The following is a 27,669-nucleotide window of genomic DNA, read 5'->3' on the forward strand; positions in this document are numbered from 1 at the left end:
AAGATGCACAAGGACAGAGATGAGCTTGTGATTCCATTCACATCCTTGACTGTAAATCACACTTTCACCTTATGTTGAGGAAGGTAGACACAGCAATTACAGTGAATCAGCCTCAGAAGAAGTCCTACCAATGATGTTTAGACCAACTCTAAGTGTTTATTGCCACTCTACAGGCTCTGTGAAGTTACAGTGCTCATTGTAAGGAAAACCAAGCTATGAGATGGCTTGAGATGAGTTATGACGTGATGATTGCACTAAGGTTAGTGTCAGGTGATCACCAAGGATCAAAAGAACAATGAATTTCTGCAATAAATCTGATCTAACAAGACAAGTTGTTGAGCAATTTCACTTCAAAGATAGGCATGAGGCAGCAAAAACAGTAAGTATCATCCTATGGGGAGCATGATGTTGTCATGGCCCAATGTTTGGGTCCAGGAGAAAATATAACATGACCGTAGCGTTTAATGAAAGGTCAGGGAGTCAGTTGCCTTTATTAGTGTTACTCCTCAGCAGGAGATGCAAGCAGCTGTCGAGGAGCTGCAGCAGTTCACCGTAGGAAGGAAGTCATTTTGACTAGATGTTAATGCATGCTGCATGCTTTCTGTCTGACTGACTCCTCCACTTCCACCTGTGAATCTAAATATAGGCTAAGCACTGAGCTCAGGCTGTTATTATGGTAAATGTAACAGTAGAATAGGCTGCAATAAGGTTATGAGAAACTGTATCTAAGGAGGCAAAAGGTTAAGGCTTTAGGGTCCTCCCAGAATGCACATGTATGAGTGAGTGCTTGAAAAAGAAATAGCCTAAGAGGTAAAGGCGGGTGCACACACACGGTCAAGATAATGGCATGCATTAGTCACTAGTCCATGATAAAGGATGGTGGCAACACAAAACCTGGTGAAACAATTTTAATGCAAGCCACGCAGAAACATTGCTGTGAACATGTTGAGAAGGACTCTATGTAGACATCCTTCACCTCCATCAGCTGCAGACAGTTGTAGCAGCAGCTAGTGTCATGGCAGAATCACAGGCATTAACATTGCATTTGTCTCTCAAACACTATAGCTATAACAGATACATTTATGATTACGCCCAGTTGCCACCTCCCTTTCCAGTAGCAACATCTGCTGTGTGACACACTGAGGTATTGAGATGAATGTTGTCAGTTTCTGAAGAAACATGTGTTCATATATAAAACTCATAACAAGGTTGAAATGTTAATTTTAACAGCCTGCAAGAGCTACAACAATTCAAACAGTAAAATAATTAAAGCAACAAGTCAGTTTGTAATGTTTAATTTAGATTATTTAATGTTAATTCCATGCTGTGTTTCAGTCAGAACAATACAGATTCCCTGTCTGTGGCTTCAGTCAGATATCCAGTAGTACAAATCAGCTCCAAGTTACACATAATGAAACAAAAATAGGAAGAGAAACAAAGGAAACAGCAAAGAAAGAAAACCTCTGAACCTAGAGGAGCACTAGTGAAAAGTAGAGGAGAAGCAGCAGAAAAGAATATGTGTTAACTCATGCAAGCACAGACAATCAAAATTTTTTTGGCTCTCTGTCAAGGAGCGGGGCCACATTGAGACATGTTTTTTTTTGTTTTTTTTCCTACACAAGTGATAAATCTCCAACATTTTTTTTTTCTTTTAAGCCACCACCAGCTAGCGATAAGTCAACCATCAGAGACTCAGCATGTGTGCACAGTTACAGTATTTCAGCACAAAGTACAGTCCAAGGACAACTACAAAAACATGATGACAGAATCACTATGGTGTAAAAGTTAAGCACTTCTTTGCCCCACATGGATATCGCGAATTTTGCCAACTTCCTCTGAAAACCTAAGTTAACAAAAAGGGCACTTGTAGTTTTCCAAACTGCCCATAAAAAGGTAAAATGATTTGCATGACATTTCACTAAAAACTGAGATAAAATAGCTCCCATAACTAAGAGTCAACATTATCAGTAATAAAAGTTAATTTCTGTAATTACATTAAGAAAAAAAAATTCTCAATACATCCAGCAACTGATAAAAATATTGAGAAAAAAGCAAAATAACAAAAATACAATAATGAAAACAATGATAACATGTCAGAACTGCTTGTACCAGGACAAAAAAAACAAAAACAAAAACAAAAACAATCCAGGGACTCTCTCTTTAGCTTTCTAACATTATATTTCCTGTCTCAATTAAGTGGTATTTACTTGAATGATGTAAGGGCTAATATAAAAATAAAAAAGAAGAGAAAAATAAACTTGTTAACTCCTGGCCCTGTTGGGTCATGGAGCTGCAGAGGTGGAAGAAAGGAAAAGGAGGAGAGAGGAGGAAGAGGAAGGTGAATAGCAGGGAGGGAAGATGAGTTGGAAGGTGTAGGAGGACGAAGGTGGGGAGGGGAGGAGTGTGAGGAGGGTCTCAAGTTGTTTGCTGTTGGTGGCATAGTCTCACTGGGCCTCATCCTCAACGTCTTGCAGTGCCTCTTTGTTCTGTTCTTCACCTGATCAAGAAAAAACATATAGTAAGTGATTGTTGTTTAAAATGGCTTCAGCTGACTGCTTATTCAAAACAGTGTTTTCATCTTTTGTCGTGAGTGAGAGGCAGGCAGGCTTAACATTTTGCAGAAAAGCCAATGAACTCAAACACTGTTCAACTGAAAACCTCAGGGATACAGTTTGGAAACTGGCCAAGAGAGATGCAAGGGCCATTACTGACCTGGTGGGGGTAAAACCTGGAGATATCAGGTTCAGGAAGTGATTGGAGGAGAGGTGTGAATGTTTATGTAATGGCCTACATTTCATAATAAAAGTTCAGTATTAGTCACACAGTGAATGATTTCGTCTATGGGCTTCCCCATTGTACCTACAACACCACAGTACTGACTCAGCTTGCTTGAAACGTCAGCGGAGGCAATACCAAAAAAAGGACCAGGTAGCATCCACAACTTCTAGCGCAAACCCAAACATAAGCGAGTTGGGCCGAGCTGAGCTGAGCCAGAAACACAGCATAAGCTTTTAAGGACCTAATTACAGACTAAAATGACTGAATGAGATTCAGTAATTTTCAGAGACACAAGGCAGTTGGCTTCTAAGCAGGAGCGTGCTGCATTTGTGCCGCTAAAATGATTTCATCAATCTTTTTTCCCAATATATTTTGACTTTTCAAGTGCTCTGAACTTATTAGAAATGTTCAGATTACACGAGTCAGAAACAATCGTACACAAAACAAAACAAAGACAAAAACATTTGCTAATTCTTTCCGTATTTATGAAAATGTGGAATGTACATTAGAGCAATTTTTTGGAGGCTGCAGGGCTGTTGAATCAACTTTGGTCACCAGCATGTAAGATCCATACATCCAGCACGACTTCCCATGAAAGAAGGCAAAAAACTTCAAATACACAAATTATTGAAAAAAAAGAAAAACATGCATTCAGAAGACTGTCACAGAGCTTGCTGAAGCGTGCACTGCCACGTCCTGCAGATCCACACGTATCCAAGTGAAATAACAAGTTTTTTGCATGACATGTGCCGCATTGCTGGATTTTGTGTTAATTCAGCTGAAGTGTGGACTTTGTCATGTCTGAGGTTAGCCTCTCTGCTCTGCTCGAATGAGTGTGTGTGTGTGTGTGTTGCACACTTCTGCCCTTGGTCAAACAGACACAAAGACCTGCAGCTTTTTATACATACATGACAGATCAGGCAGGCGACAGGGTCTCTGTAGATACTAAGGATGCTCTGATTGATCGGACACTGATCATTATCGACCAAGATGCATTGTAAAACATTTGATCTGTAGTCTCTATAAAGCCTGATCAGAAAAGCCGATCAGATAAACACACAAGACAGTTACTCTGAGGGCTGCTAAAATGTCACAGCCACACACAGCACAGGACTCTGCTGCTCACTGGCTGCTAACAGCTAACTAGCTCTCCTCCTGTCATCATCAATATGGATATTAAGTGCCCTCTTGGTTTAACCAGTGCAACCCAACATATTTGCGAGTTCCTGCCAGCAAGCTGCTGACTGTGACTGAGGAGATAGATGGACTGGTACCGCAGAATGTTTCTCGTAACGTTAGGTCTTGAACTGAGAAACCAGCCAGTGATTGTAACTAGCACTGACAGTGCTGTGGAGAACTATGGAAACAGCATGAGAAGACATGCTCCGTCATAGTCAGTTCAGTTCATCATTTGGGATTGTCTGCAGGCAACAAGTACATTTTCTGTCATCCCTGGGGGGGAAGATGATGTAATCCCATTTGTTACAGCGTGAGAGCTAACAGCTAGTGGAGCTAACAGCTGATCGAGCCAACCGCTTACAGCCGATGGAGCTAAAAGCTGTCAGCGGAGCTAAACTCACAGAAGGGCTGAGAATTTCAGTTTAGAGAAACATGAAGTGTGAAACACTGAACTGCAGTTTAATGTGACAACACAACAAGTTTACACTGAATAAATGCACTGAAGTACTTTAGCTGAGTACAGTTTGGAGGTAAAAGTACTTTTAAGTTTTGAGTTACACCAATTTAAATCTGTGTTCATTTTAGGAATCTTCTGTCAGAGATGAAAGTAACTGGGTACCATCAGTGATAAGGTGGTGGAGCAGTGTCTTCATGGCATGAAGACCTCAGTACAAAGACTGAGACAATTCAGACTTAATTACAATTTTTTTTTCAGTTTAGAGACAACTTTGTTTTAAACCTATTTCTTTAAGTCAATGTAACATAAATATAATTACTTATTTCCATTTTTTCATTATTTATTTCGGCCGATACTTCCAGCAATCGGTGATCGCCTCAACAATCCTGATCGGAGCACCCCTGATCGGAGATACAGACACTGCCACACTTCTAGTGTGTTGTAAGTGGTCATTGACAAGATAAGGGTTACTTTTGTTTAAAATAGATCAGCATGTGTAAAGTTTTGTAAAAGATCAACTCAGTTGATCAGAAATTTTTTTTTTTGCTGTCCTAACCAGGGGCAAAGTGTTAAAATAGTTCACTGTTGTAGTGCATAGAGTGCAAGCAGTTCAGCATGCCAGTGAAATGGTCTAAACCTCTACCCCTTGCTGTACATACAAGTTGAACTGCCAACTCAGTGAACACATACTATACAAACATGAGTCAAGCTCAGCTCAACTATCCAAAAGAAACTTTGTTTTAACTGAGTAACAGATTACAATTTGTTACCAGCAGTTAAGAGAGGATCTAACAGAATGAGTGCGTGACAAAGCAACAGGTGAGTGGACTGAATTACTAAACCATGAGCAATTTAGTGAGGAACATTTAGAAGAAAAAGCATAAAAAGGCAGCCACACACATGGCAAGGCATGGGTGAGCGAAACTTACAAAGTAAAGTTAACATGGGAAATGAACAGTCAGGTTTGTTTCCTTTAGGACTCTACAGCAAAGGAAATGAGAAAGACAGAAGAGATGACGAGTCACTGAGAATGAAAAAGGTAGATACTCTGCAACACAGCAAACGCAAGCTGCTGCAATAAATGGAGAAAGAGAAACAGTGAATCAAACGAGCTTTAGCAATTTATCATTGTTATCTATCAAAATCACAACTTGAAATTTTTTATATCTCAAGTGCTGTGATTTTAGCTCACATCTCTAGATTGAGAGTAGATTTACTCTGTAGCTTACTGCGGAAAAACAAATGAGAAATATTCTCTGGTTGATATAGTTTCTCTATGAGACAACTGTATGTATGTTTCTCCAAAATTGGCTTTTTGGAAGAAGAAAAACCACTCTGTATATTTTGTTAAGTTTGTAAAAATAATAAAAAAATAAAAATAAAAACAAGGAGTAGACTGTTTCTATTTCAAACATCACGACCCCAGTGTTCAAGGCTGTGATGCAGCTCTTCCTGTCAGTCTGTACAGCTTAGGCTACCTCAAGCAGCTAAAGTGTAGAGCTGTGCATCGCTTCCTGAGGTACAACATCTTCTTATGAGACAGAAATGGCCGAGGGTGACATGCTTACTTTGGTAGATATCTCTGCAACGCAATACATTTTGACATACAGTCAACACTGTTATTTCTTCATATAATAATGATAGTTTTGATAATTTTAATAATGATAATTTTTTAATGTTTTAATCTGAAATTCTTACATATTGCACCTTTAAAAGCTTGGCAAGTACAATTAGTACTTTTGACTTCTCTCTGACTGAACTAACTAACAAGCAACTGCATTTTTGTAGTCCTTTATTTTTGTAGCTAATTCTGTGTGTTGTTTAATTTATAGAAAGTTTAAAGGTCGTATTAATAACATTTTTAGGTAGACATCATAAAGATAATACATCTACAGAGCTTGTAGAAAGGTGCACAATACAAAGTATCTATTTTCCTTAAAACCATTATTATGATTGTGAGTTAAAAATCTTAAAAATTTTGTTGGGTCAAAAATGATCGTTTCTGTATAAGAATTATGTCATTTGGTCCCAGCTTCTACCAAGGTTTGTCAGCCAATAGTATAACACTGTTGGTATCATGTGGTATCAATGTTTCATCAGCAATCAAGAGTCTCAGTAGTTGCCAGTTTATGGGGAGAAAAAAAACAAACAAAAAGGCTTATTTCTACAATAGTCACCCAACTGTACTGTCCTAACATTAGCTGGTTAGCGTTAGCAACGTTAACGTTTGCTAGCGAGCGTAAGCAATTTTAAGATTAGGGGGCTTGAGGGGGCAGATGATCTGAACAATCACAATAGTGGTCAGAAATGTAGATATTTTACTCAAATCATTTAACATAGATCTAATGTAAGTGTGGCCTTTAAGTCATGAATTTACTTTTCACTGTATTTGACTTTCAACAGACAGTTTTCCTTAGATTTTTTTTTTTTACCAGTTCTGTCAAATCCAATCCAAGATCAGAGAAATCAGATCAGCCTTCACTTGGATCCCTATGAGACAGGAGCAGATCTGCTGGAGCCTTTTAGAGTGGTCAGACACTGCACGTTATTACAACTTCAGCAGCAGTCGTATCTACAAACTACGGAGCCCAATAACAAAGAATAAAATCACATCCAATTACATCTAATTACTCAAGACCATTAATCAATTCAACAGGGTTCCAGTACACAAAGCAGTGTTAACAGTCTGAATACAGACAAATTCTGGTTTTCCACCAGCACTTTTGGCCGCTTTGAGTCAAACCAAGCTGTGCTGATTTGCTTTTCCATGACCAGTTTTACTGAGCTGAGCTCACGATGGACCTGCTCCGGTGTAGGGCCAAGCCGCACCGGCCCCACCTGCAAGTAGGCTGCGGTGACGTCTCGCGACTACGGTCGGCCTGTAACAAGCATAGAAGATGCCCCCTCCACTTCTAAATCGTTTGTATGGCAGCAATTTGGGTACCCGGTGGAAACAATAAATGGCGACAGTGACCGACAAAACACGAACAATATGTAAGCACTGTAAGAAAATAGTGCCGTACACCGTGTCTAACACGAGCACTATGCAAAGACGCCTACAGAACCACCACAGCTCTCTTCTAGAATCAACTGTGCCTGTGAATAAAACACTGACAGGCCAGACAACGCTGACAAATGCCTTTGCATCTCAACTTCCACAGTCAAGTGCTAGAGCTACGGCAATAACAATCAGCGTTTTCACTGCAGCTAATATGAGGCCATTTTCCGTGGTGGAAAATCAGCGACTCCTCCACACATTAGAAACGAAGTACACCATCCCGCCAAACGTGCATAACCTGCTACCTCAGTTCTAATGAGCACGTCTTTTCAACTGCAGGAGACATAGTTGGTGCCCAAAGGTCTCAACTGCTGCCAGAAAACGTAGACATGCTTATATTCTTGAAAAAGAACATGACCATACCTTAGGCTGGGCAGTGTAGTTGTAGCCAGCTCTCAGCTGTGTCATGCTTGAAGGGAAATTTGGTCAGTATCTGTTTGCACTTTAAGTATTGAGAGAGTACTACTGTGATTATGGTTCGCAGTTATTGTTTGTAGTTAAAAAAATATGACAAACTTATTACTATTATTTATCTTTGCTATTTATACTGTTTTTGTTTTTTACTTTCAGTTTGTTCAGTGAGGTCATACACAGCTTCAATTAAAGTTAGAAGCTCACACATAATTCATGCACAGTTATAAGGTCTGAAGAGACTAATGACAACTCATACAGGAGATAAGGCAGTCAGTTGAGTTTGTGGCAAAACCTTTTACAGTGCTTACATATTGTTTGTGTCTTTTACTGCATATGATAATTCATACTTAGTCAGAATGTAGAACTGAAGTGACATTCATTATAAGATGATTACTAGTTGAAACATTTTAAAATGGACCTGCATTGTTTTGCATTTTGTGACTTTCAATCGAATACAATTTTTAAGAATTTTAAAAATAATGTTAAAATCTGGTCTCGTCTCGTGATCCCAATATTGTGTATCGTCTCGTCGAGTGAGCTGAGTGTATCGTGACATCCCTACTGTCCACAGATCGTTTTCAGGTCTATTTTAGCCAAGAACTGCACGTGTGGCATGGAAAAAAATGGCGAGACTGGATGCCACACCACTGCAGCCTTGCATGAGACGCAAGTGAGCCCCACTGCTCAAGCCAGCTGTGTGGCTACTTGAACCCATTCACATGGGTGCTGAAAACCCATTCTGTCACATACGCGCTGCTCACGCAGGATGTGTCCCACCTGTTAGGCAGGTAACAGGAGATAAGTGAGATAGTGTATGAGCGTATCAGCATCTAGTTCTGGAAAAAAGGTTCTTCAGAGACAAACAGGTAAATTGCAATACACTAACAGTACAATGTGAATACAGTGTCCTAGATAGTATTATGACTGGGGGCGCCATGGTATCTTACCCTCTCCCTGCATATCTGAAGTCCATAGTGTCAGGTTGTCACGTAACAACTGCATGATAAGTGTGGAGTCCTTGTAGCTGTCTTCACTCAGTGAGTCCAGTTCTGTGATGGCTTCATCAAACGCAGACTTTGCCAACCTGAGCAAAGAGACTTCTGTTAAAAATCACTGAATACTTCATGGTTTACATTTGAGCTTTAATTCAAAAAATGTATTCACACTTAACATTTCACTTGCTATTTTTCAAGCTGCAACATGGTACCTGTCATAATGTTAAAATGTAAAAATATATTCTACTTTATCCATCTGTGACAGTGATTGTGTTTATGTAACTGTATTCTTGTTTGCTTGCAATGGGCTTCTGTTACATATTCCTTTATGTATATGTGAAAATTTGACCAAATCTGCTGGGTCACAAATATACATATAGTAATTCTAATATTTGGTTAAATGTCTCTTGGCCATTTTCACTTCAATAAGGCACTTTTGATAGCCATCCACAAGCTTCTGGTAGGCCTCTGGCTGAATTTCAACCACTCCTCTAGACAGAATTGGTGAAGTTGTTTGCTTCCCGTTTCTTCAGCACAGTCCACATGTTTCCGAGTGGGTTAAAGTCAGGACTTCCTAAAGTGGCCAGGTCTAGCTCTCAATCGGATCCACAATTGGTGGCAGGACTTGAAAACTGCTGTTCAATCACTATTACCATGTAAACGGTCTGATGAGCAATGTTGTGTACATAGGTGAAAACTATTAAATACTGACCTGAGGAGAATTATCATATCAACCTCTTTGTGGTTCATACTTTCACTCAATTTAGACTGATCTGTAAAAGGTTTTGATTTAATGTTGTGATACAATAAAACATGAAGCGGTCACAGGGGTGAATACTTTTTTAAGTTTTTAAAGTTCTAGCCTCACTAGTCACAAGAAAGGCTATGGTGGTTACGGTGTGCACTGCAGCTGGGGAGGTTTAGTAGAGGTAGATTTAAAAACAAGAGATGGTACCTTGATTCTTTATGGCCAACACGTTTGATCCATAAAAAAACTCTTGTTATCTAATTTGAAAGGGTGCTATGTGAATTAAAGATGAGATTCTGTTTTACCATTGTTGATTAAAGAAAAAAGAAACACTAGTGAAAGTGTACTGCAGAAACAGTAACCTGCAAGCGCGGTCAGGCGAGTTGAGGATCTCGTAGTAGAAGACGGAGAAGTTGAGGGCGAGGCCAAGGCGGATGGGGTGTGTGGGAGGCAGCTCCGCTGTAGCTAGATCAGTTGCAGTTTTGTAGGCCACCAGGCTGTTCTCTGCTGCCTCCTTTCTGCTGTTACCAGTGGCAAACTCTGCCAGATACCTGTAGTAGTCACCCTTCCTGAAGATGGGAAACACAAAAGTGGCCACAAAATTAACTTTCACAACTACAGAGTTTTCTTTGAATGAAAGTCATAAGTTAATTATAGTACTGTTATGGTCTTGATGGACCTAGCTGTGCAACATACAACATGAGTCTTCACTTTATACACTGTAAAACATTCATGTTAAGTGAACTGGTATTGTCATGTTTCCTTGGCTACTTTGTCAAATTCCCCAACAAAAAACTTAGTCATCCTTCCGTGCAAGTACTTATGACGGTTCATTTATTTATCCATTAATTTACATTCAGACCACAAAGCTCTTACATTTTGTTGTAGAAGACTCTAGATTCTCCCATGACAGCAGCAGGGAGTAGGTGACTATCCAGTGCTTCCAGAATGTCACGACAGATGTCATTCAGCTCATCCTCAACCTGCCAAGCAAACAAATAAAAATACATGATAAATAATAGTCAACCATCAAAAACATTTTGATTATTTTCCACCGACGCCCTGCCTTACATCTAGGGTTCTTCAATCAGGATTTTTGGGGCCGATTTTTGATTGGTGGAAGCAGTATCAGCCAACACAGATCACCAATCAAAATGTTGTTTCTATATTTTATTATAATTTTTAGTTGTTAGTTATTATTGGCATTATAAAGCCACCATTAAAATCTTAAAGAAAGTAATCGTTCATTTAGCTAGTTTCAAAGAAATAGATTTACAACAAATTGAAAAGACATCCTTTAATTGTATAAAACAGAATTTAAAACAACAGCAAACACAAAATTTAGTAACATGGAATTCTGGAAAAATTCTGTGTCTTAGTCTGAGTTGTTTCTGTCTTTGTACTGAGGTCTTTGTGCCCTGAAGCTCCACCACCTGGTTACTGGTTACTTGGTTATCTGGTTACTTTCACCTCTGACTGAAGTTTGGCAATTGTACACTGACATCACATGTATTTACTGTAAACGTGTTGTGTTAATACATTGCAGATCAATATTTAATGCTTCATAATACTCTCAACAGAAACTCTCAGTCCTGCTGTGTATCTATGCTATTAGCTCCTTAGCTGTTAGCGCCCTTAGCCAAACACACTGCAGGACTCTGCTGCTCACTGGCTGCTAACAGCTAAATAGCTCTCCTCATGCTGATTTCAGTGTTGCAGTACCCTCTTGGTATAACCAGCGCAACAAATTTGCAAAGTCCTGCTAGCAGATGTTTGTGACTGAGGGGATAGATGGGAGTGGCCAAAACTGCATGACCACGAGGACTTTATCACTAACAAACATGCAAATACATCTGTGTATGCAGTACACCAACTGTAGCAGTCTGTGTCCTCTTTTGGACTATACCTGCCATTCTAAAAAACAAGCTACTTATGGTCTGCTTGTAGCTTCCATATTTAAATTTTAATACTCCAATTTACATGTTACTGAATGCTCAACAGGTGCTGTGATAGTGGCAGAAGAAATGTGTCACCCAAAGGACTTGGAGAACGACATGAAGGTGCAACAGCAGGATTACCCATCCCTGAATCCCATTAGGTAATTGACTGCAGTCCAACTGCCTCTCCCATCTCCCTGACACACTTCAGCCTCTCCCAGATTAATAACCAGCTCTTATTTCCATCCATAAAAGCAGGAGAGAGGGGGGGATTTGCCAACTATGACTCAGATGCAGTCTGTCCACAAGCTGCTCATAGTGTCTATTATCCATATGAGTTAGTGGTCTCACATTAGCACAGCAAATCTGACATGGTGGAACATATTTGAAACAATGGGACACGGCAAATCCATGTAAGTGCTCCTGACACTGTCTAAATACAAATGCTAAGCCTGTTGATAAGACGTGACATCCAGAGTGCTTTACCTTTTGCCTGTATTCCTTGATCATCTTCAGTTTCTCTTCTCCACCCTTGCTCTCTTCTCTCTGTTCGATACTGCTGATTATTCTCCAGGAAGCTCTCCGAGCTCCGATCACATTCTTGTAGGCCACCGATAGTAGGTTCCTCTCCTCCACTGTGAGCTCCAGGTTCATGCCTGCCACGTTCTTCATAGACTCCACCATCTCTGTTGAGGAGACACATGTAACACTCATTTAAAAGCTGCACACAGACACATTTTCCCGCTCAGATACAGCCACAGGAAGGAGATGTGGTGACTGTGCAACAGCAATACCCCACGCCTTGGTGAGTGAGGGCTATTATAAGAACTGGGGTTTAATGTTTTTGGTCATGTTACAGATTACTTCTTCCAGTCCCTGTCACTTGCCATATCTTTTGTCTTAATTCTTGCAAGCAGTGCAAGTTTCCACATTGTTTCCTGTAATATTTTGTATAATGTCCTGAAATCTGCATATGGTTTTTTGCAGTGGGATGACTCTGTGCAGTCAGTGTTTTTATACTGTTGACTAAAGTGGAGGTGTGGAAATGTCTCTATTCTAATAAGCACTGCGAGGTGGACTTGTAAGGTTCTGCAACCATGCAGTGACAGGGCAGAATTGGAAGTTTGCAGTTTATATTGATTGATTTTTTTTTCCTATTCTACCAAAGCCATTATGGTAGAATAATGACCTCATTCACGCATTTGTGTGAGTTGAAAATATTGAAATCAAGCGATGCGTTCACACTGAGGTCATGACATTAACATCACTGATGTCCGGATATTAATGAAAAGCAATGGAGGAGAGGATAATAATCACTAATCATGGCTGTTTGCGGACACCTAGAGTTGTACAACAACACATCTACCCGTACCCAGACAGGACAAAAAAGGAGCTGGTGTGAAGGAAAGTGAGCGAGAAAGTCGGAATACCTGATAATTTATGGAAATATGCACAGCATAGCCCTGATCAATCCCGATTTCATTCAGGGAACAAGCAATTTAAAAGTTTTTTGTTTGTCATCTAGTCGTCAGACCAGACAAAGCATGAACTCAAGCTTTTTACAAGGCAGCATTATGATGTTGTTAGTTTGGCATCCTATTGATCCATTTATTACAGTTTGATCACAGCAAAATCTTTGTTTTGGGTTCATACCAATGTGGTAAAAAATCTCAATCTACATCTACATGCTGGTCAGTTACCATTTATTGTTTTTAAACGCACCTATTAAGAAAGTCCCACTCACCAGAGACAGATGGACAGCTGAGAACTGGGCACCAGTCAGCCTCAGGTTGCGTTAGAAGCTGCACTGACATTCAGCAAGCTGGGTGCTGTGCGAGTAACGTGAAAATGAATAATCCCAAAATCAAGTTTGCACTGTAATGCAAGGCCAATATTCTTTTCGTGTGCTAACGAGAAAACAATATTGTGTATATAACAGCACATTTGTAATGCCCTACAGATGGATTCATGTTTTGTTGTTGTAGTCTGTTGTAGTAAGGACTTTCTCAATAGAAGATCCTTCCTAAACAGGGAATTTAGATTAATTTTACTGCTTGTATTAAATGATGAAAAGGTAGCCGTGTGCTGTAATATAGAAAACTGAGGATGCTATAGATTGAGGTGCTTCAAGACGCATTGAATAAAGTAGCCTACATTTCTGAAAAGATGCTGTTTTAATAGGGTCATGTTGTTTTCGCTGACCAAACATCAGCACATACTGTAAAGATTCAATTTAACCATGTTGCATCATCTAACTACAGGATTAAAAGCACATCACTCACTTCGTTGATATGTAATACGCTTAAGTATGGTGGTATTGAAAGCCAATACTGCTGGTTTAACTTTAAAAGACCGACCACTTAGTGGTTCAGATGGTAGATCGTGCAGGATGGGTACTTTGAGTCTGAGACAGAGACTGACGTAAAGCGACAACACAACTCATCGGTTTGAGGCGTATCTCTGAAGCCCTTCAAAAATGAATATTTCAATAAAATGTTAAAAATTTGACAACCTACTGCAAAATGACAGTATGAATTCGACTACATTCCATCAAGGCAACCACTCAGCCAGTAAACTATAAATCACTGCTCATACACTCGGTCCAAAACCTGTGAATGAGTCATGGCACATTCATTTAACGTTACTGAGCAACGTATGACCGGTGGCAAAGGCAGCCGTCTAAAAACAGCCTCTACAGGGCTTGTAATGGTATGACAGTCTGACAGGAGTGTACCAGAGAGAGGAAGAGGGACCCACTCGCCAATCGATCCGTGCGGCCGGCTGGTAGGGGAACACCCCACCTAGTGAACAGCTGCCTTCAAACTCCCTGCTAACCCAGAACGGTAGCGGGCTTCAAGTAGCTGACCTTTCAATGTAGCTAACGCCTCGTTAATGTTAAAAGTTGGCTTTAATATATAACAGAATCACGCAAGAAAAAAATAAATTAATTAAAAAAATAAAAAACTTGGCACGTTATTATGGTTACATAGACTGTAACATGACACTGGATTTTAATTGTGGTAGCTAGCTAACCAATCCACTAGCTCATGTTAAGCTATAGCGTTTGAGCTAGCATGGTGCAGGGGAGGCAACTCCTGACAGCACACGCTCCTGTTATCCGCCATTTTGTTGTAGCCCCCCAGCTACCGTTATTCACCGTCAGTCTCATCCGCACATTTTTGTATAAAACAAAGAGACTTCCTGGCATTGACGTTGCAATAGTTTCTTCCGAAAAGAAACCATCTCCATGTCAGTGAATAGTTAGCTGGATGGCAACTGTCTTAGCCACGTTAGCTCTCTCGTCAGCTACGGCTAACACTGATCTAAGGTTACCTATGTTAGTGGAGCATTGCTCCGTTATCGCTTGCTAAGGCTAGCTAGCTCACAGAAAAAATCCCTGCGGCGAACATGTCCCACTCCGAGCGAGCCCTCAAAGTGTGACTTACCGTCATATCGCTCTGCCTGCTCGGCGAGTTTTGCCTGATAAACTAAGTCCTCTCGCTCTCCCATTGTGTATCGAGATGCAGGTACAGTAGCGAACTATTCGAAGTGATATTTCTTCAGCGTAAGACACGGTGGTGTGTCAGGTCTATCGGCGGTTCCTAGAAATCAACGGGGTCGATGAGTGGTGTTCCGCCCCACCGGCAGCACTGTGCTTGGATGGAGTAAAGATGGCGACCAGTCTCATCCGCGTACTGCACATACGCACATGAATCACCAGCTCTGATACGTCCCCAGTCATTTATGTTCTCCTAAATGAGAACAGCGAGGATGATCTGTGTAAGCGCGTTTAGAGTAAATACCACTAAATCCACTTTTGACTTTGTGACAGTCGTTGTGTAAAAATAAAGTCGATTCTGATCCTGGTGTTTTTCAGAAATATCTTAGTTGTGTGTAAAAACACAATATAAATCTGTCACGTTTCCTTGTTCCCCACGCCCCAAAACTACAAGGCTATGCGATTGTTCGTCAACATCGATGTATTTTCTCCACGGTTTGCTACGGCAGAAATTAAATCCTGTTCACCTCCATTATTACATTATTACAGTGCCGGTTGATGTTTCAGGGATGGATACCTGAATTCCTGGCACATCTGCATGGCTTGTGGGGATTTGGGATTTGGGAGACTAGACTTTTTGCATAGGGTATCTTAACATTTCACTGGGAAATTATTATGCTAGAACAGCACATAGTGGGGACAATAAATCACAGCTCCACAAACAGTACATTCAGGAAAATACTAATCTGGACATCATTTGGAGCATTCCTACAATTACCTTCTCAATATATGTTATTAAATTACCCTTACAATGACTTTTTGAGTGCCCTTAAATTGAGATACAATTTCAATTTCAATTTCTCAACAAAAACATCTCTACTAGTCATAAGTAATACCAAGGAGGTCGACAAAAATAGATATGTTAAAACCAGCCTTCATTGCCAATTAATAGCCTAAAACCATTAAGTTAAAATTAAGAGTACACAAAAAGCCAAGTTATTTGCATAGTCAGGACCTGTGTCATTTTATAATCATTTTAATTCCTATACTAATGTATATTTACTGTATAATTAAGTCATGTTCGTGCTTCTCTATGTGTGAAATGATGCTGTTAGAAAAAATCTGAAATATCTTTTGATGGCCAGTGGCAATAGAGCAGGAAGAGCACTTGACCACTTGATGTTTCACGGCAGGTTTTTTTGCTAACTGCACTAAATGTGTTATGTATAAGGGGGTCCACATTAGCTTTTTTGGGCTGATGCACATACTGTTCTAACTTGTTTGGACACATGTCAATTGTACAGACACAAGTTACCCAATTTCAGTATTACTAACAATTCCTCATTGTAGTATGGATGTATATCATTTCTGTAGCTAGGCAACCTTGTGCAGCATGAATGAAAATGGGTTTTTATTCAAGAATTGTGCCGTTAAAGCAGCGAGCATTAAAATATTTGTCGGACTTCACAATACTTTTTTTCTGACAGAGCCGCACATAAGATGCTCATTGTTCTTAAAAAACAAGATAAAGAATAATTTTGTCATGAGTTTGAGTTTATTTGCTAGTATATTAACACATTACATGCTACAGAAAATAAAAAGATAATTCAATTGTCTTGAAAGAATATAGTGTTATAATAAAATGGCACATTTTGATATTAACACAATTTCCACTGGCATTTCGCCACCGCTTCCTTTTTATGAAAGGAATGAATGACTTCATGCAGGGCGACTAAAAAAATACTTCTTGGTGGTTTCATTGGCAACACAATTTATAAAATAATGATTTATGTAGCTAAGCACCTGTCATGCGCAGTGTGAATGACAAAGAAGCTTGATTTGATCATAAGTACACACATAAAAATGGACTGTCAAAAGCTGGCAGTTAACAAAAATGTCACTTTCCTTACTTTCCTAGACCAGGTTTTTCTCAGAAGTCAACCCAATATTTTTTAATAGTTATTATCTTATCTTGGGTTTGGAAAATGGCCAACTTGAAAATGATATATGAAAGCAGGGCAGAGCTTGACAGGCAAAGCTATTAAGTCATGGAAACTAATATCAAGGATAATTAAAAAACCTAAAAAGGAGCACATTTATCAATGCAGACTCAGTGTAAAAGCAGTAAGTGCATTCTGTGAAAAATCAAATTTCATCTCCTTTAAATTCACAAGCACTGGCAGAATGTGCTTTCCAGAAGGAGACCATCTCTCGGAATGCTGTTTTAGTGCCACCTAAAGGTGACATAGTGTGCTAGCCAGAAATATTGAACCAGGACATCTGAGAGGAAGAGACAGCGAGTTCTCACAGCTCAGGTTTACTCTGGTAAAGATCTAAACTACACACCAAGCCTGCTTCAATTCAAACCAGTTTGCATTATGATACACAATGGTGATGATTGTCAGGTGTCAACAATTAGATTGATTCAATCTCAACAGAAAACAACCTCTTGGGGGGAGGGCAATCAAGACTACAACATAATTTGCTGTTATTATTTCCTGATCTTTTGGCAGAAGGTAGAGAAAAAACAGTAACATAAAAAGTCCATGTTGGCTTGTGCATCATAAATGGTCAAGGCTTTAAATAAAAGAATGGCAGAGGATTAAGAGAGGAAGCACAAAGGAAAGGCAGGCTGATTAACCGGAGGATTAAAAGAACGAAAGGGTGCAAGGTGGCAATGAGATTATTAAAATGTTAAAAACAAAGGGCAGGTACCAATAATACCACTTTCTCTTTTCTTGGACACATTTGACGAGATGTAAACACAGAGCAGTCTGTTTTGCTAACGTATATTCAGTGAACTGAATGCAGAGCACTAACATGAGAAGACATTACTAACTAACATGGTGGACAGCCTACATTCACTCTGTTAAGCTTCATACATGTACATCAGACACAGAATGAGATGTGGCCTTGTGAGGGCTCGAGGCAAACAGATGTGGCCCTCTGGAGTCAGTTTATCTGTTTTGCACCAGTGACCCATCGCCTCCTCCCATGCAGCAGTAAAAAGTGTACATTGAAAATGTTTCCTCCCAGACAAAATTAGCTATGACGAAAACTACAGAGATAACAAAAAACAATATTTTAGCATGTAATGATAATCAATCACATAGTACATCATTTCATAACAATATGTTCTTTTGTTTCTTACAAAAGACTACTTGGTGGTACTTGGTCGTAGTAGATGGGTGGATGGGGCTGAGGTGAGGAGAGTTTGAATGTAGTGTTGCCTTTATCTCCCCCCTCAACATTAGTCTTGAAGTGTTTCAGATTCACTGTTGGGGCCCGCTCTACGGCTATAACTACATGAAGTCGCTCCTAGCTGCTGGTCTTGACTCAGTTTTGTTTTCTCCACTTGATATTTGGTATGGGGGTGGGTGCTAGACTGGTCTTTGGTCTGCTCCTTGAGGGGGAACAGTACACCTCCAGTTGACATGGTGCTTTCATTTAATTCAGTGATAAAATGCTGCAGCTGTATTTGTGCCTCGCTCCTCTCGCCTCTCAGTCTTGGGTGACCCTAAAATGATGCTGCATTCATGTCCAATAGGAACAATAGTAGATGCATACTTTTAGCCTTCAAAAGACAACCACTTCAGTAGGCAGTAAACACTGCTAGAGAATTTTGTTCAGTCAAGGTTTGGAGATGTAAATGTTAGGTGTAAACTCCTACAGTTCCCTTCAACAATATTTTAAAATCAAATATTAGTCATGACTTGTATGTCTTTAATTTCCTGAATGAAAACATAAACACCAAGAAGATACAAGTCTGGAAAAATGGGGGCAAATGCAGAAAAGAAATAATGCTGCCATGGCAGGTTTGAGAGAACAACTATCGTCTGTGAGGCTGATAATGCAACTTTGATTTCCAAACTCATTACTTTGCACACGCCTGCACTGGAAGTGTGAAACAAATAGATCAGACTACAAAGAATGGTTGGTAAATATGCTTATTTGGTTTCTTGCCGAGGTAATGACAAAATCCATACGATTCTCATGTTTGTTTGCCAAATATGAAGTTACTGCCAGCAGGTAATAGCTTAACTTTGCATAAAGCCTGGAAGTAGGGGGAAACAGGTAGCTTAGCCTTGTCCAAATGTAAATTTATCTGTCTACCAGCAGAGAGGTACAGCTAGCAGAGACATAACAATTCAACTATTTATGAGGGATTGTGTGCTGGACTAGTTCTTGGCAAGGATTTAACCAACAAGATATAATGTTTTAGTTAGTTCACTTTAAGATACTGGTAGATGGATTTTGTTACCTTAGCACAGAGCCAGGCTAACAGTTCCCCCCCTGCTTCCAGTCTTTATGCTACGCAGGGCTACAAAACGGCTGCTGGTGGTAGCTTCATATAGACATGAGAGGAGGCATCAATCTCATTTTACACTTGGAAAAAGATGAAGGCAAACTATTCCTTAGGGTGCTATATGTAAGAATTAACCCCCTGCTGAATGTATACCCCGAACCAATAGGGGGCAGCATACCAATAGAGTAATCCCTAACTGCTAATTTGCTGTTAGCTGGTCAGTTACCAGCTAGTGTTCTGTGCTGGGAGTTTGGGCGAGCCACTGGGGCGTGTTGGTGTTGTTTACACAGCTAGTACACAACATAACATAGAAGCTGTGTTTTCTTCACACCCTGTTGATAATTCTAGTTACATTTTTGATTGTTTTAACCTTAAATTCTTTTATTGCACCTTTAAACAAAGATCGTAAAAAATGGCACCTTAACAGCTTTAAAAAAGAGAAAACACATGAAAACTGTGTTGTTACTCCTCCTTGTTACTGTATTCCCATTGGACATGAATGCAGCATAAGGGATCCTACAGCACTGTAACCATGGTGACAGATGAGGGCGAGGATGAAAAATGACACAGCGCTGAGCAGTATCTACTGGCTCCAACACAGGAAGAGGAAGTGGTTGAACTCTGTGGCGAGGAGTCTCCTGAGGAGTGAGTGTTGATAACTTGCCCATGGCAGGGACGTGACAAGGGGAGGATCTGCAGGGTGTTGCCACTTCCGTGGAACAAGAGATTCAGTTTACAGCTCCACTGTATATGAGTATGTGACCCTTTTATGTCAGTCAGAGTGGAAGGTGGAATAGGGCGGGCATGATTATTCAGAGGTGTGGACACAGAGGGTGTGTGTCTTACAAGAGAGGTTCTCAGTGATTCTCTGAAACTGTACTTGGTGCAGGTAAAAGCTGGAGCAGACGTGAGGGAGGGGCAGCGGCTGACTGTTGAACAGGAAGAAAGGGAAGGGTCTAATACTAGTGTCCAGGTTGTGGGCCGGCTGTCCGCTCTCAGCTGAGTTCGTCCTCGGCGTTGTGCTGGTCCAGCAGTTTGACATGTGTGAAGGGAAAGTGACCACGCTTGCCTTTACATTCGCCCTCCCACTGGCCATTCACGTTTATTTTGGTCACCTTCACCATGTCGCCCACCTGGGGAAGGGAGGGGAGACAAAAGAGAATCATTATGTAACAGAAGAAATAACAAAATTTAATATTATCATCATTTCAAACAAAATTTTGTTTAAGGACTGTTCAGTGGAACAATCTGAAGATGGGACTTTGGGTTCTGGAAATAAGAACCAGGCAATTTTTAACTATTTTCTGACATCTTGTAGACTAAACGATTCATGGATTAATCAATTAAAGTCATTTGCCGTCCTACTTTTACAGTTGACCTGGCTAGGGAGAGGAGTGGCTGTTCCTGTCCCTGAACCTGAGCAAACACTGCTAACACTGACTAACAGACAGTTCCAAAGTTCAAGTTTACATGGGTAACAACTGAACAGTCAGGGGTTAAAGCTGTGTGGGCTGATAGTATCAGTCTGATAACCTGTTAGCAGTTACAACCATCCTCCTCACGTTAATGTGTACCCGGCAGCATTTGCATGATGACAGTTGTCTCAATCAAGTTTTATCCGTCCCTGATGCAAGACCTTTAATAATGAAGATTCTTTCTCCAACCTAATGCAGCTGCACACTTAAAAGAAATTGAGCAAAGCAATTCTGTATGTTCCACAGATTAATGGCTCTGCCTTTTCCTTTACAGGTTTCTATAGTATTTATTATAAGCTGAGTAACTAATAGTAGTTGTTTTGTATCATGTCTTTGGCTGCAACTAATATTGATTTTTATTGTCATTATCTGCAGTCTTTCCGATATAATCATTTCTTCTATAAAATGCAAAAGGTGACGTCTTAAATTTCCTTACATTAGATTACTCTCGTTATCAAAGAACACATTTTTTTTTTTTTTTTGAGAAAAATTGGTAATGTTCTTACAGGATGATCCTGTTTGGGTCAAAGGTATGAGTTTGGATATTTTATATTTTATATACTATGTTTATAAAAATAGTTTGATAAATGACATTGAAAGAGTAGAATTTGGTAGTTTGCATTGTGAAATTTTAAATCGAACCTTTTTAAGCCATTAAGGGGTTAAGATGAAAATTTGTATGTGCACGAGAATAATTGTAAAAGTTTGTTGCAATATTGTATGTTTTGCATGTACATTTCTCTGTACAAATATCTGCATCCACAAGGACTAATACGGTTTTCTAAAATGATGATAGTGGATTTGTATATTTATTATATTATTTATGGTGATCCATGAGCCACAGGGATGATCAATTGGCTGTGTTTAAGGAAACCAGAAGATGGCCTGAAACGTTTGGTGAGATGAATATGTGAAGCATTGTGTGAGGTTTTTTTGGGCAAAATTTGTATTACTCTTGATGTCCAGCCAAGTCCAAAAACCCATATATTTATTTAGTCTGCTATTGCATAACTAGGGCTGCAACTAACAATAATTTTCATTATCGATCATTTAGCCTAGTATAAAATGTTACAAAATTGTGAAAAATGCTCATCATAATTTCCCGAAGCCCAAAGTGATGTCCACAAATTGCTTCTTTTTTCCAACCAACAGTCCAATTATTTCATTTATATTTAATTATAAATTTCCATTAATCTTCTTTCAATCTACTAACCAATTAATTAACTAATCATTGCAGCTCTACACAAAAGACAATAAGCAACAAATCTTCACATTTAAGAAATCTGAAATCAGGGAATGTTTGGCATCTTTGCCTGAAAAATGACTTGGAAAAGTATCAACTCAAAGTGACTCTGCTTGCATGCCTTGCTGTGGCTTGTCTACATCATTACTTGGAACTGCTGGCAGCTATTTGTTTGTGTGTTTTGTAGCTCACAGTGTTTTAACAGAACAAAATGAGGTGTGATACACTGAGGGTATACCTAAACAATATATATACAATGATTAAAAAATAGTAATAGATAAGGCTTTACACTGCAGGTACCAATGCATTAAAAATAACAACAAAAAAGCATCGATTGGCAAGCGTCAGTCCTTATGATCGGCTCAAGACATTCAAAGGTAATGTTTAGGATTTTTTTTAAATAGAGGTGGTGAACTGTCTGAAAAGTGAAAAGCATGCACACTGTATCACTATGTAACCAGCCACAGCCACTTGACACACACTGGTCACAGTCGTTAATTGATGCAGTGGATTGCAAAAGACTATAAGGTGCTCTTTTTATGGCTCACAATATTCCAGTGTGGGGAGACAAAATACCACAAACACCAATATGAGGCAATATAATGCACCATTGTAAGCAATAGCCTAAAGGTCACCACACAGTTGAAGTACATTCTCTTTGACAATGTTTCTATTAAACTGAACAGTAGAAAACTCACTGAGGTGGTCTTAATGCTACAGCAGAAAGGATTAATCAATAACATCATTGATAATAGATTCATCTGCAAGTACTTTGTAATTAATATTTCAGCCATTATCAAGCAAATATACCAAACACAAACTCTTTCCAGCTTCTAAAATGTGACGATTTGCTGCTTTGTTCCTGGACTATATTGAAGTTGATTGATTATGGTAACACAGGTATTCATGTTAGTATGTCTAATGCTTTTGCCTTTACCAACTATATGCATGGACTCATATATTCACAATGTCTGAAATTAGAGTTTATGCCCAAGTTTAGAACTGCCCGTAACCACTGCCACAATTTTTTGGATGCTGAAATGGTTCTTCATCTAATAATTTAGAGAACAACTAACAGCAATAATACATATAAACACGTACAAACAGGGATCCAGTGTTATGGACCTGACAGTGTTAGTCAATTACTTAATTGGTGGAATTAGTGAAAATTAGTCTCTATCAACTACTTTGACAATCAATTAATCGTTTCAGACATTTGTCAAGAAAAATGTCAAACATTTGCTGGTTCCAGCTGCTTTAATGTGAGGATTTGCTGCTTTTCTTTGACATTTATGATAACGAATGAAGAGTCTTTGGGTTTTGGACTGTTGGTTGGACAAAAGCAGCCACATGAAGACTCCACTTTTGGCTTTGATGAGCAGTTCACACAATTGTTTTTTGTCATTATATAGACTAAACAATTAGCAGATTAATCAATAATGAAAGTAATTGTTAGTTGCAGCCTTACACGTGATTTTAAGTTTCATTTACTTAAGATAAAGAGTGATCTTCACAATCTGAGTTTTTTGAAGACAACTAGACGAGGAAATGTGAGCCAATTATTAACTTTGCAGTGCTGCCTTGCTGAGTCACTTCTAGCCAACTAGAGTGGAGAAACCATGTAGCCTTGCAGAGGTCAAAGCCAGAAAAAAAGTTTACAGCAGGTGGGAGTGGCAGAAACCAAGTCACACAAAGGATATACCTGTCATACGTAACTGAGCAAACCAAAGTGTTTCTAGCCAACCAGCAGCAGCAGAAAAAAAAGCAAATGAAGGGTACACATTTGAAGAATCAAGGGATGGCTCTGTATCAGTGTCCTTAGTGTTAGCATGGCAGGACAGACAAGAGAGTACTTCGTCTAGCCTGCCTCCACTCCTCACTCCTGGCTCAGCTTGACTCCTGACTTCACAGAGACCAGAGGAAATGGTCCTGTTCCCAAACACAAACTATTTCCTTCCCCCAACGACCTGCTCCGTGGGAGCCCCGCTCTTGCTTCCGGACAGTTTAACAGCCCAGCCACCATGAGCAGGGAGCAGAGCCTAATGGCAGTAGTCATACTGGGATACCCTGTTAGGTTAAAATCGAAATGCCCCTCACTCAAATGCAAGTTTAGCCCAGACAGATGAAGCCAGTGAGTTAATAAACTTTACAGTCAGACTTAATGTAGAGAAATGGGTAATGTCACTGCACTGATCTCTGCAGAAGAGATACAAAATGACTAGATTATCTGGAAATCTACACAGTGAACGGGCTGAGCACGTTCTGACTTTGATTCCTCTTCACCCTGCTAAACAAACATGGACGAATTGATTGTAAACACAGTGGGGAAGAAAGCAAAAGAGTGTGAGCTCAGTCCTGATAAGCTCAAAGGGCTGGTCCTACATCCTCCTTTCCTGTCTCCTCTCCCCCAGTGTATGTCAAGAAAAACTACTACACACATGTCCATATTTACCTCTAAGGCCAGGGCAGTCTTGTCGTAGGCATTGGGCACCCTCTTCTGTATGGCCCTGGCATAGACAGGTCCATTTTGGAGATTTGGAAGGGGGGTGGGTTGGGCGTACTGGCTAGGGTCTCCCAGCAGTGGAGTGCCAGACTGGGCTGCAGAGCTGTCAGAGTTCCCTAGCATCCCCACTCCTCCCAGTGGCCCCCCAGGCACTCCAGCCCCGGCCACCGAATTGGGAGATGCTGGTCGGTACTTCTCTACGTACGGCACAGGGATCATCCCTGCCCGGCCTTCAGAGTTCTGGGCATTCCACCACTGCTCCTCTGGTTTCTCTAGAACTCGGAGAATGTCGCCCTTCCTAAACGGGAGATCCTCCTCATCATTGCCGGGAAAGTCGAAAAGTGCTCGGACGTACTCGTCTTCGAGGCGCGGTGGTGGGCCTCCGCCTGGGCCAATGCTGATGAAGGACGTGTGTTTGGACTTGTTGATGGGTTCTATTAAGGTGGTGGTGTCCAAGTAGTGGATTTTGTAGAACTCTAGCAAAGCAGGGAGAGCATCGAACTCCTGGTCACCAATGCGGAACCTTGGATGGGCCAAACCTGGTGAAAATGAGGGAGGATGGAAGAGGAAGTCAGAAAACCTGCTCTGGCACTGTCAAATCTAAAGCCGGTCTATTTGTGTAAGCAAGCATGGCGGAGGTGATTTCCAGAATGAACAGGAAGGATTTTATTTCCTTATTTTACATTTGTTTACCCTTTTATACATGTTTTGTGTTTAATCTGTGAAGATCTGTGTAGTTTTGCAAAGGCATGAGGAAATACAACAAATATTCACCTGCAGTTCATACACAGGACAGACCCAGCAGAGGCATGGGGCAAGGTCTGATAAGTGTATACTGAAATCTGGTTATATGATGGACTTTTGATCATTTACAACTCTGCCAGGGTCAGCTGATACATTAGGCCGGCTTGAATGGAGCAGCTGGCCAGAACTTGCATTAATACAGTCTGCAATTTGGAAACTCACACCGCCCACCACGGTGTATTTTAGTGACAGAAACGTGCTTCATTCTCTATGATTTACTGAAACAATGTGTTGTCTCATAGCTAGTGAGCTGTCTGTCTGAGCTCTCGGTTAGGGTCTGCACCCACGGCCAGAGGTATGTTTGCTTTTTAACAAGTCAACATTCACCTGACACATGTTTTAATGTGTCTGGCCTGTCGTATTCACCATATTAGAGAGTGCTACAGGCACTATTGCGCATCTCCTTGGTGCAAGTCATGCAAGAATGGTCACATCAGCATCTCCATATGCCGAGCCCCCCCCCTCCCCAAACCCCTCTGTTATCTTACCTGGACCGGATTGTCGGTTGTTGCTGATGCTGTTAATTATGTAATGCGAGACTTTGGAGTTCTCTGATACCGAGAGCACGTAGTCGCCGGGGCTGGTGATGGAGTCCCGGACCAGAAACACGCCGTGCCTCTGCCCCTGCAACAGAGACACAGCCTCCTGCCTGCTCAACCGACCCCAGTACCAGCTGCCACGGTCCTCTGCGTCAAAATTTCCGGCCATGATAACCACTCCAAAGCCGAGGCTTCACCGGGCCTTCCCTTCTCTCCCTCCCGTTATCCACAAGAGAAGCCTTCAACTCATACAAAAACTTTAGCGCCTAGAGCACGTTTAGTAAACAGGCGACATCCGCAGCCGGCCGTTTGGACATCAATTCGCCGATATACAACCACAACTACGAATTAAAAAGGATTCTTGTTTGGTTTATGGCTGGAATTAAGCCTCAATTATCATATAGTGCGCTTTAGAGACAGAATTCCAGCTACAATCCAGCGACTGATGACAACTAACTTCAAAAACTGAAATGGCGGATACGGGAAAACAAAAAAAGACCCCACTCACCGGATGTGACGTAATAATTATGTGCACCAGACGCACCACTGTCAAGTTAGTCACAATCTAAAATAGTAACGTTAAACTTCCGGCAAATTTTGTACTGCTAACGATCTTAGCGCATTATTGTCCGAAAAACTAAGCCAAATATAGCGATGACATTTCGGAAGCCACCTATAAACTTGTCGTCGTTTACCATATAAAACTTGGTGTATATTTTCTTTTTCAAAAATGACAACGCGGTAAGCTTTTATTTTGGAGATTAATTGAGTACACTCCTCTTCCGGTTCAACTCTGTTTAACTTGACGGCCCCGTCCCTCATGTTGGTGGGTTGTTGTGAAACTCAGAGCTTGCCTAAGTATTATTCTGCAGTGCAATGCTGCAAGAACACTGTACAAACACTCACTTCATGTTTAGATCCCACAAGCATTTAGAAACTCTCATAAACATATTTAACACATTTAACCCTATATTATCCCGGTGTTGCAATTCGTAGCATTGGCCACTAGATGTCAGCCAAATACTAGTAAAAATCCTTAATTATTTCAATATTAATAGTCATAACTGTTGAGGTTTGATATCCACTATCAGAAAATGTGTCCAGATTAAATTAACCTTAGGACTTTTTAATGAAAATGTATTATCATAATTATAATTATTCTACATACAGACAGAAACCAAGGCATTATTTCACTGAACTAAAACCAACAGACAGTTCAAATATAGCTCATGCCACAATTAGCCTACATATGCCTCTCTCCTCTATCACTTTACAATAAGGCACCATTCATAAAAGATTTATAAATCGTGACTTATGGATTTTTAATGGTTCATCAATGATTTAATTTGATTTAAAGAGACATATCTTAATAAGAACAATCCTTGGGTTGCTATGTTGTGGCTGGTGTTTATCCTCCTCTGCATTCACACTTGCTTTGTCTGTTATGGTTTCTTTAATAATCATGAGCTCATCCAAAGGACTGTTTGATCTCTGATCTTCTAAAAAAAGAGAAATGTAATGACTTACTAACAACATGCAGCCTTGAATGATTGCAGATAACTTTTACTGATGACTCAACAAACAAAGCGTCTGTTCTTGGCATATTAGAAAGTGAGAAACTCTTATAGTTTATTACCATTTGTTTATGGTTTACCAACTAGACTGGATGTTTTATTTGATCAATTATTCAACAGCTAGTAAGATTTATCACTACCTTATTGCACCACAGATGTT

At 40.2% G+C, this 27,669-nt stretch overlaps 2 protein-coding genes across 2 annotated transcripts; both read right to left on the bottom strand.

The window, feature by feature from the left end:
• Positions 1-1,279: 1,279 nt before the first annotated feature.
• On the bottom strand, positions 1,280-15,253 carry ywhae1 (tyrosine 3-monooxygenase/tryptophan 5-monooxygenase activation protein, epsilon polypeptide 1). The gene is made up of 6 exons (XM_073492286.1): positions 15,013-15,253; positions 12,053-12,252; positions 10,506-10,612; positions 9,992-10,198; positions 8,834-8,970; positions 1,280-2,497 (listed from the first exon to the last, which is right to left on the bottom strand). The coding sequence occupies exons 1-6, from the start codon at positions 15,074-15,076 to the stop codon at positions 2,445-2,447; spliced, it is 768 nt and encodes a 255-aa protein (XP_073348387.1). The 5' UTR covers positions 15,077-15,253; the 3' UTR covers positions 1,280-2,444.
• A 1,345-nt stretch (positions 15,254-16,598) lies between these two features.
• On the bottom strand, positions 16,599-26,404 carry crk (v-crk avian sarcoma virus CT10 oncogene homolog). The gene is made up of 3 exons (XM_073492274.1): positions 25,885-26,404; positions 24,542-25,131; positions 16,599-20,504 (listed from the first exon to the last, which is right to left on the bottom strand). The coding sequence occupies exons 1-3, from the start codon at positions 26,102-26,104 to the stop codon at positions 20,367-20,369; spliced, it is 948 nt and encodes a 315-aa protein (XP_073348375.1). The 5' UTR covers positions 26,105-26,404; the 3' UTR covers positions 16,599-20,366.
• Positions 26,405-27,669: the final 1,265 nt, after the last annotated feature.

This window comes from Pagrus major, chromosome 2 (genome assembly GCF_040436345.1).
Source record: "Pagrus major chromosome 2, Pma_NU_1.0".
In the NCBI taxonomy this organism is placed as follows: domain Eukaryota; kingdom Metazoa; phylum Chordata; class Actinopteri; order Spariformes; family Sparidae; genus Pagrus; species Pagrus major.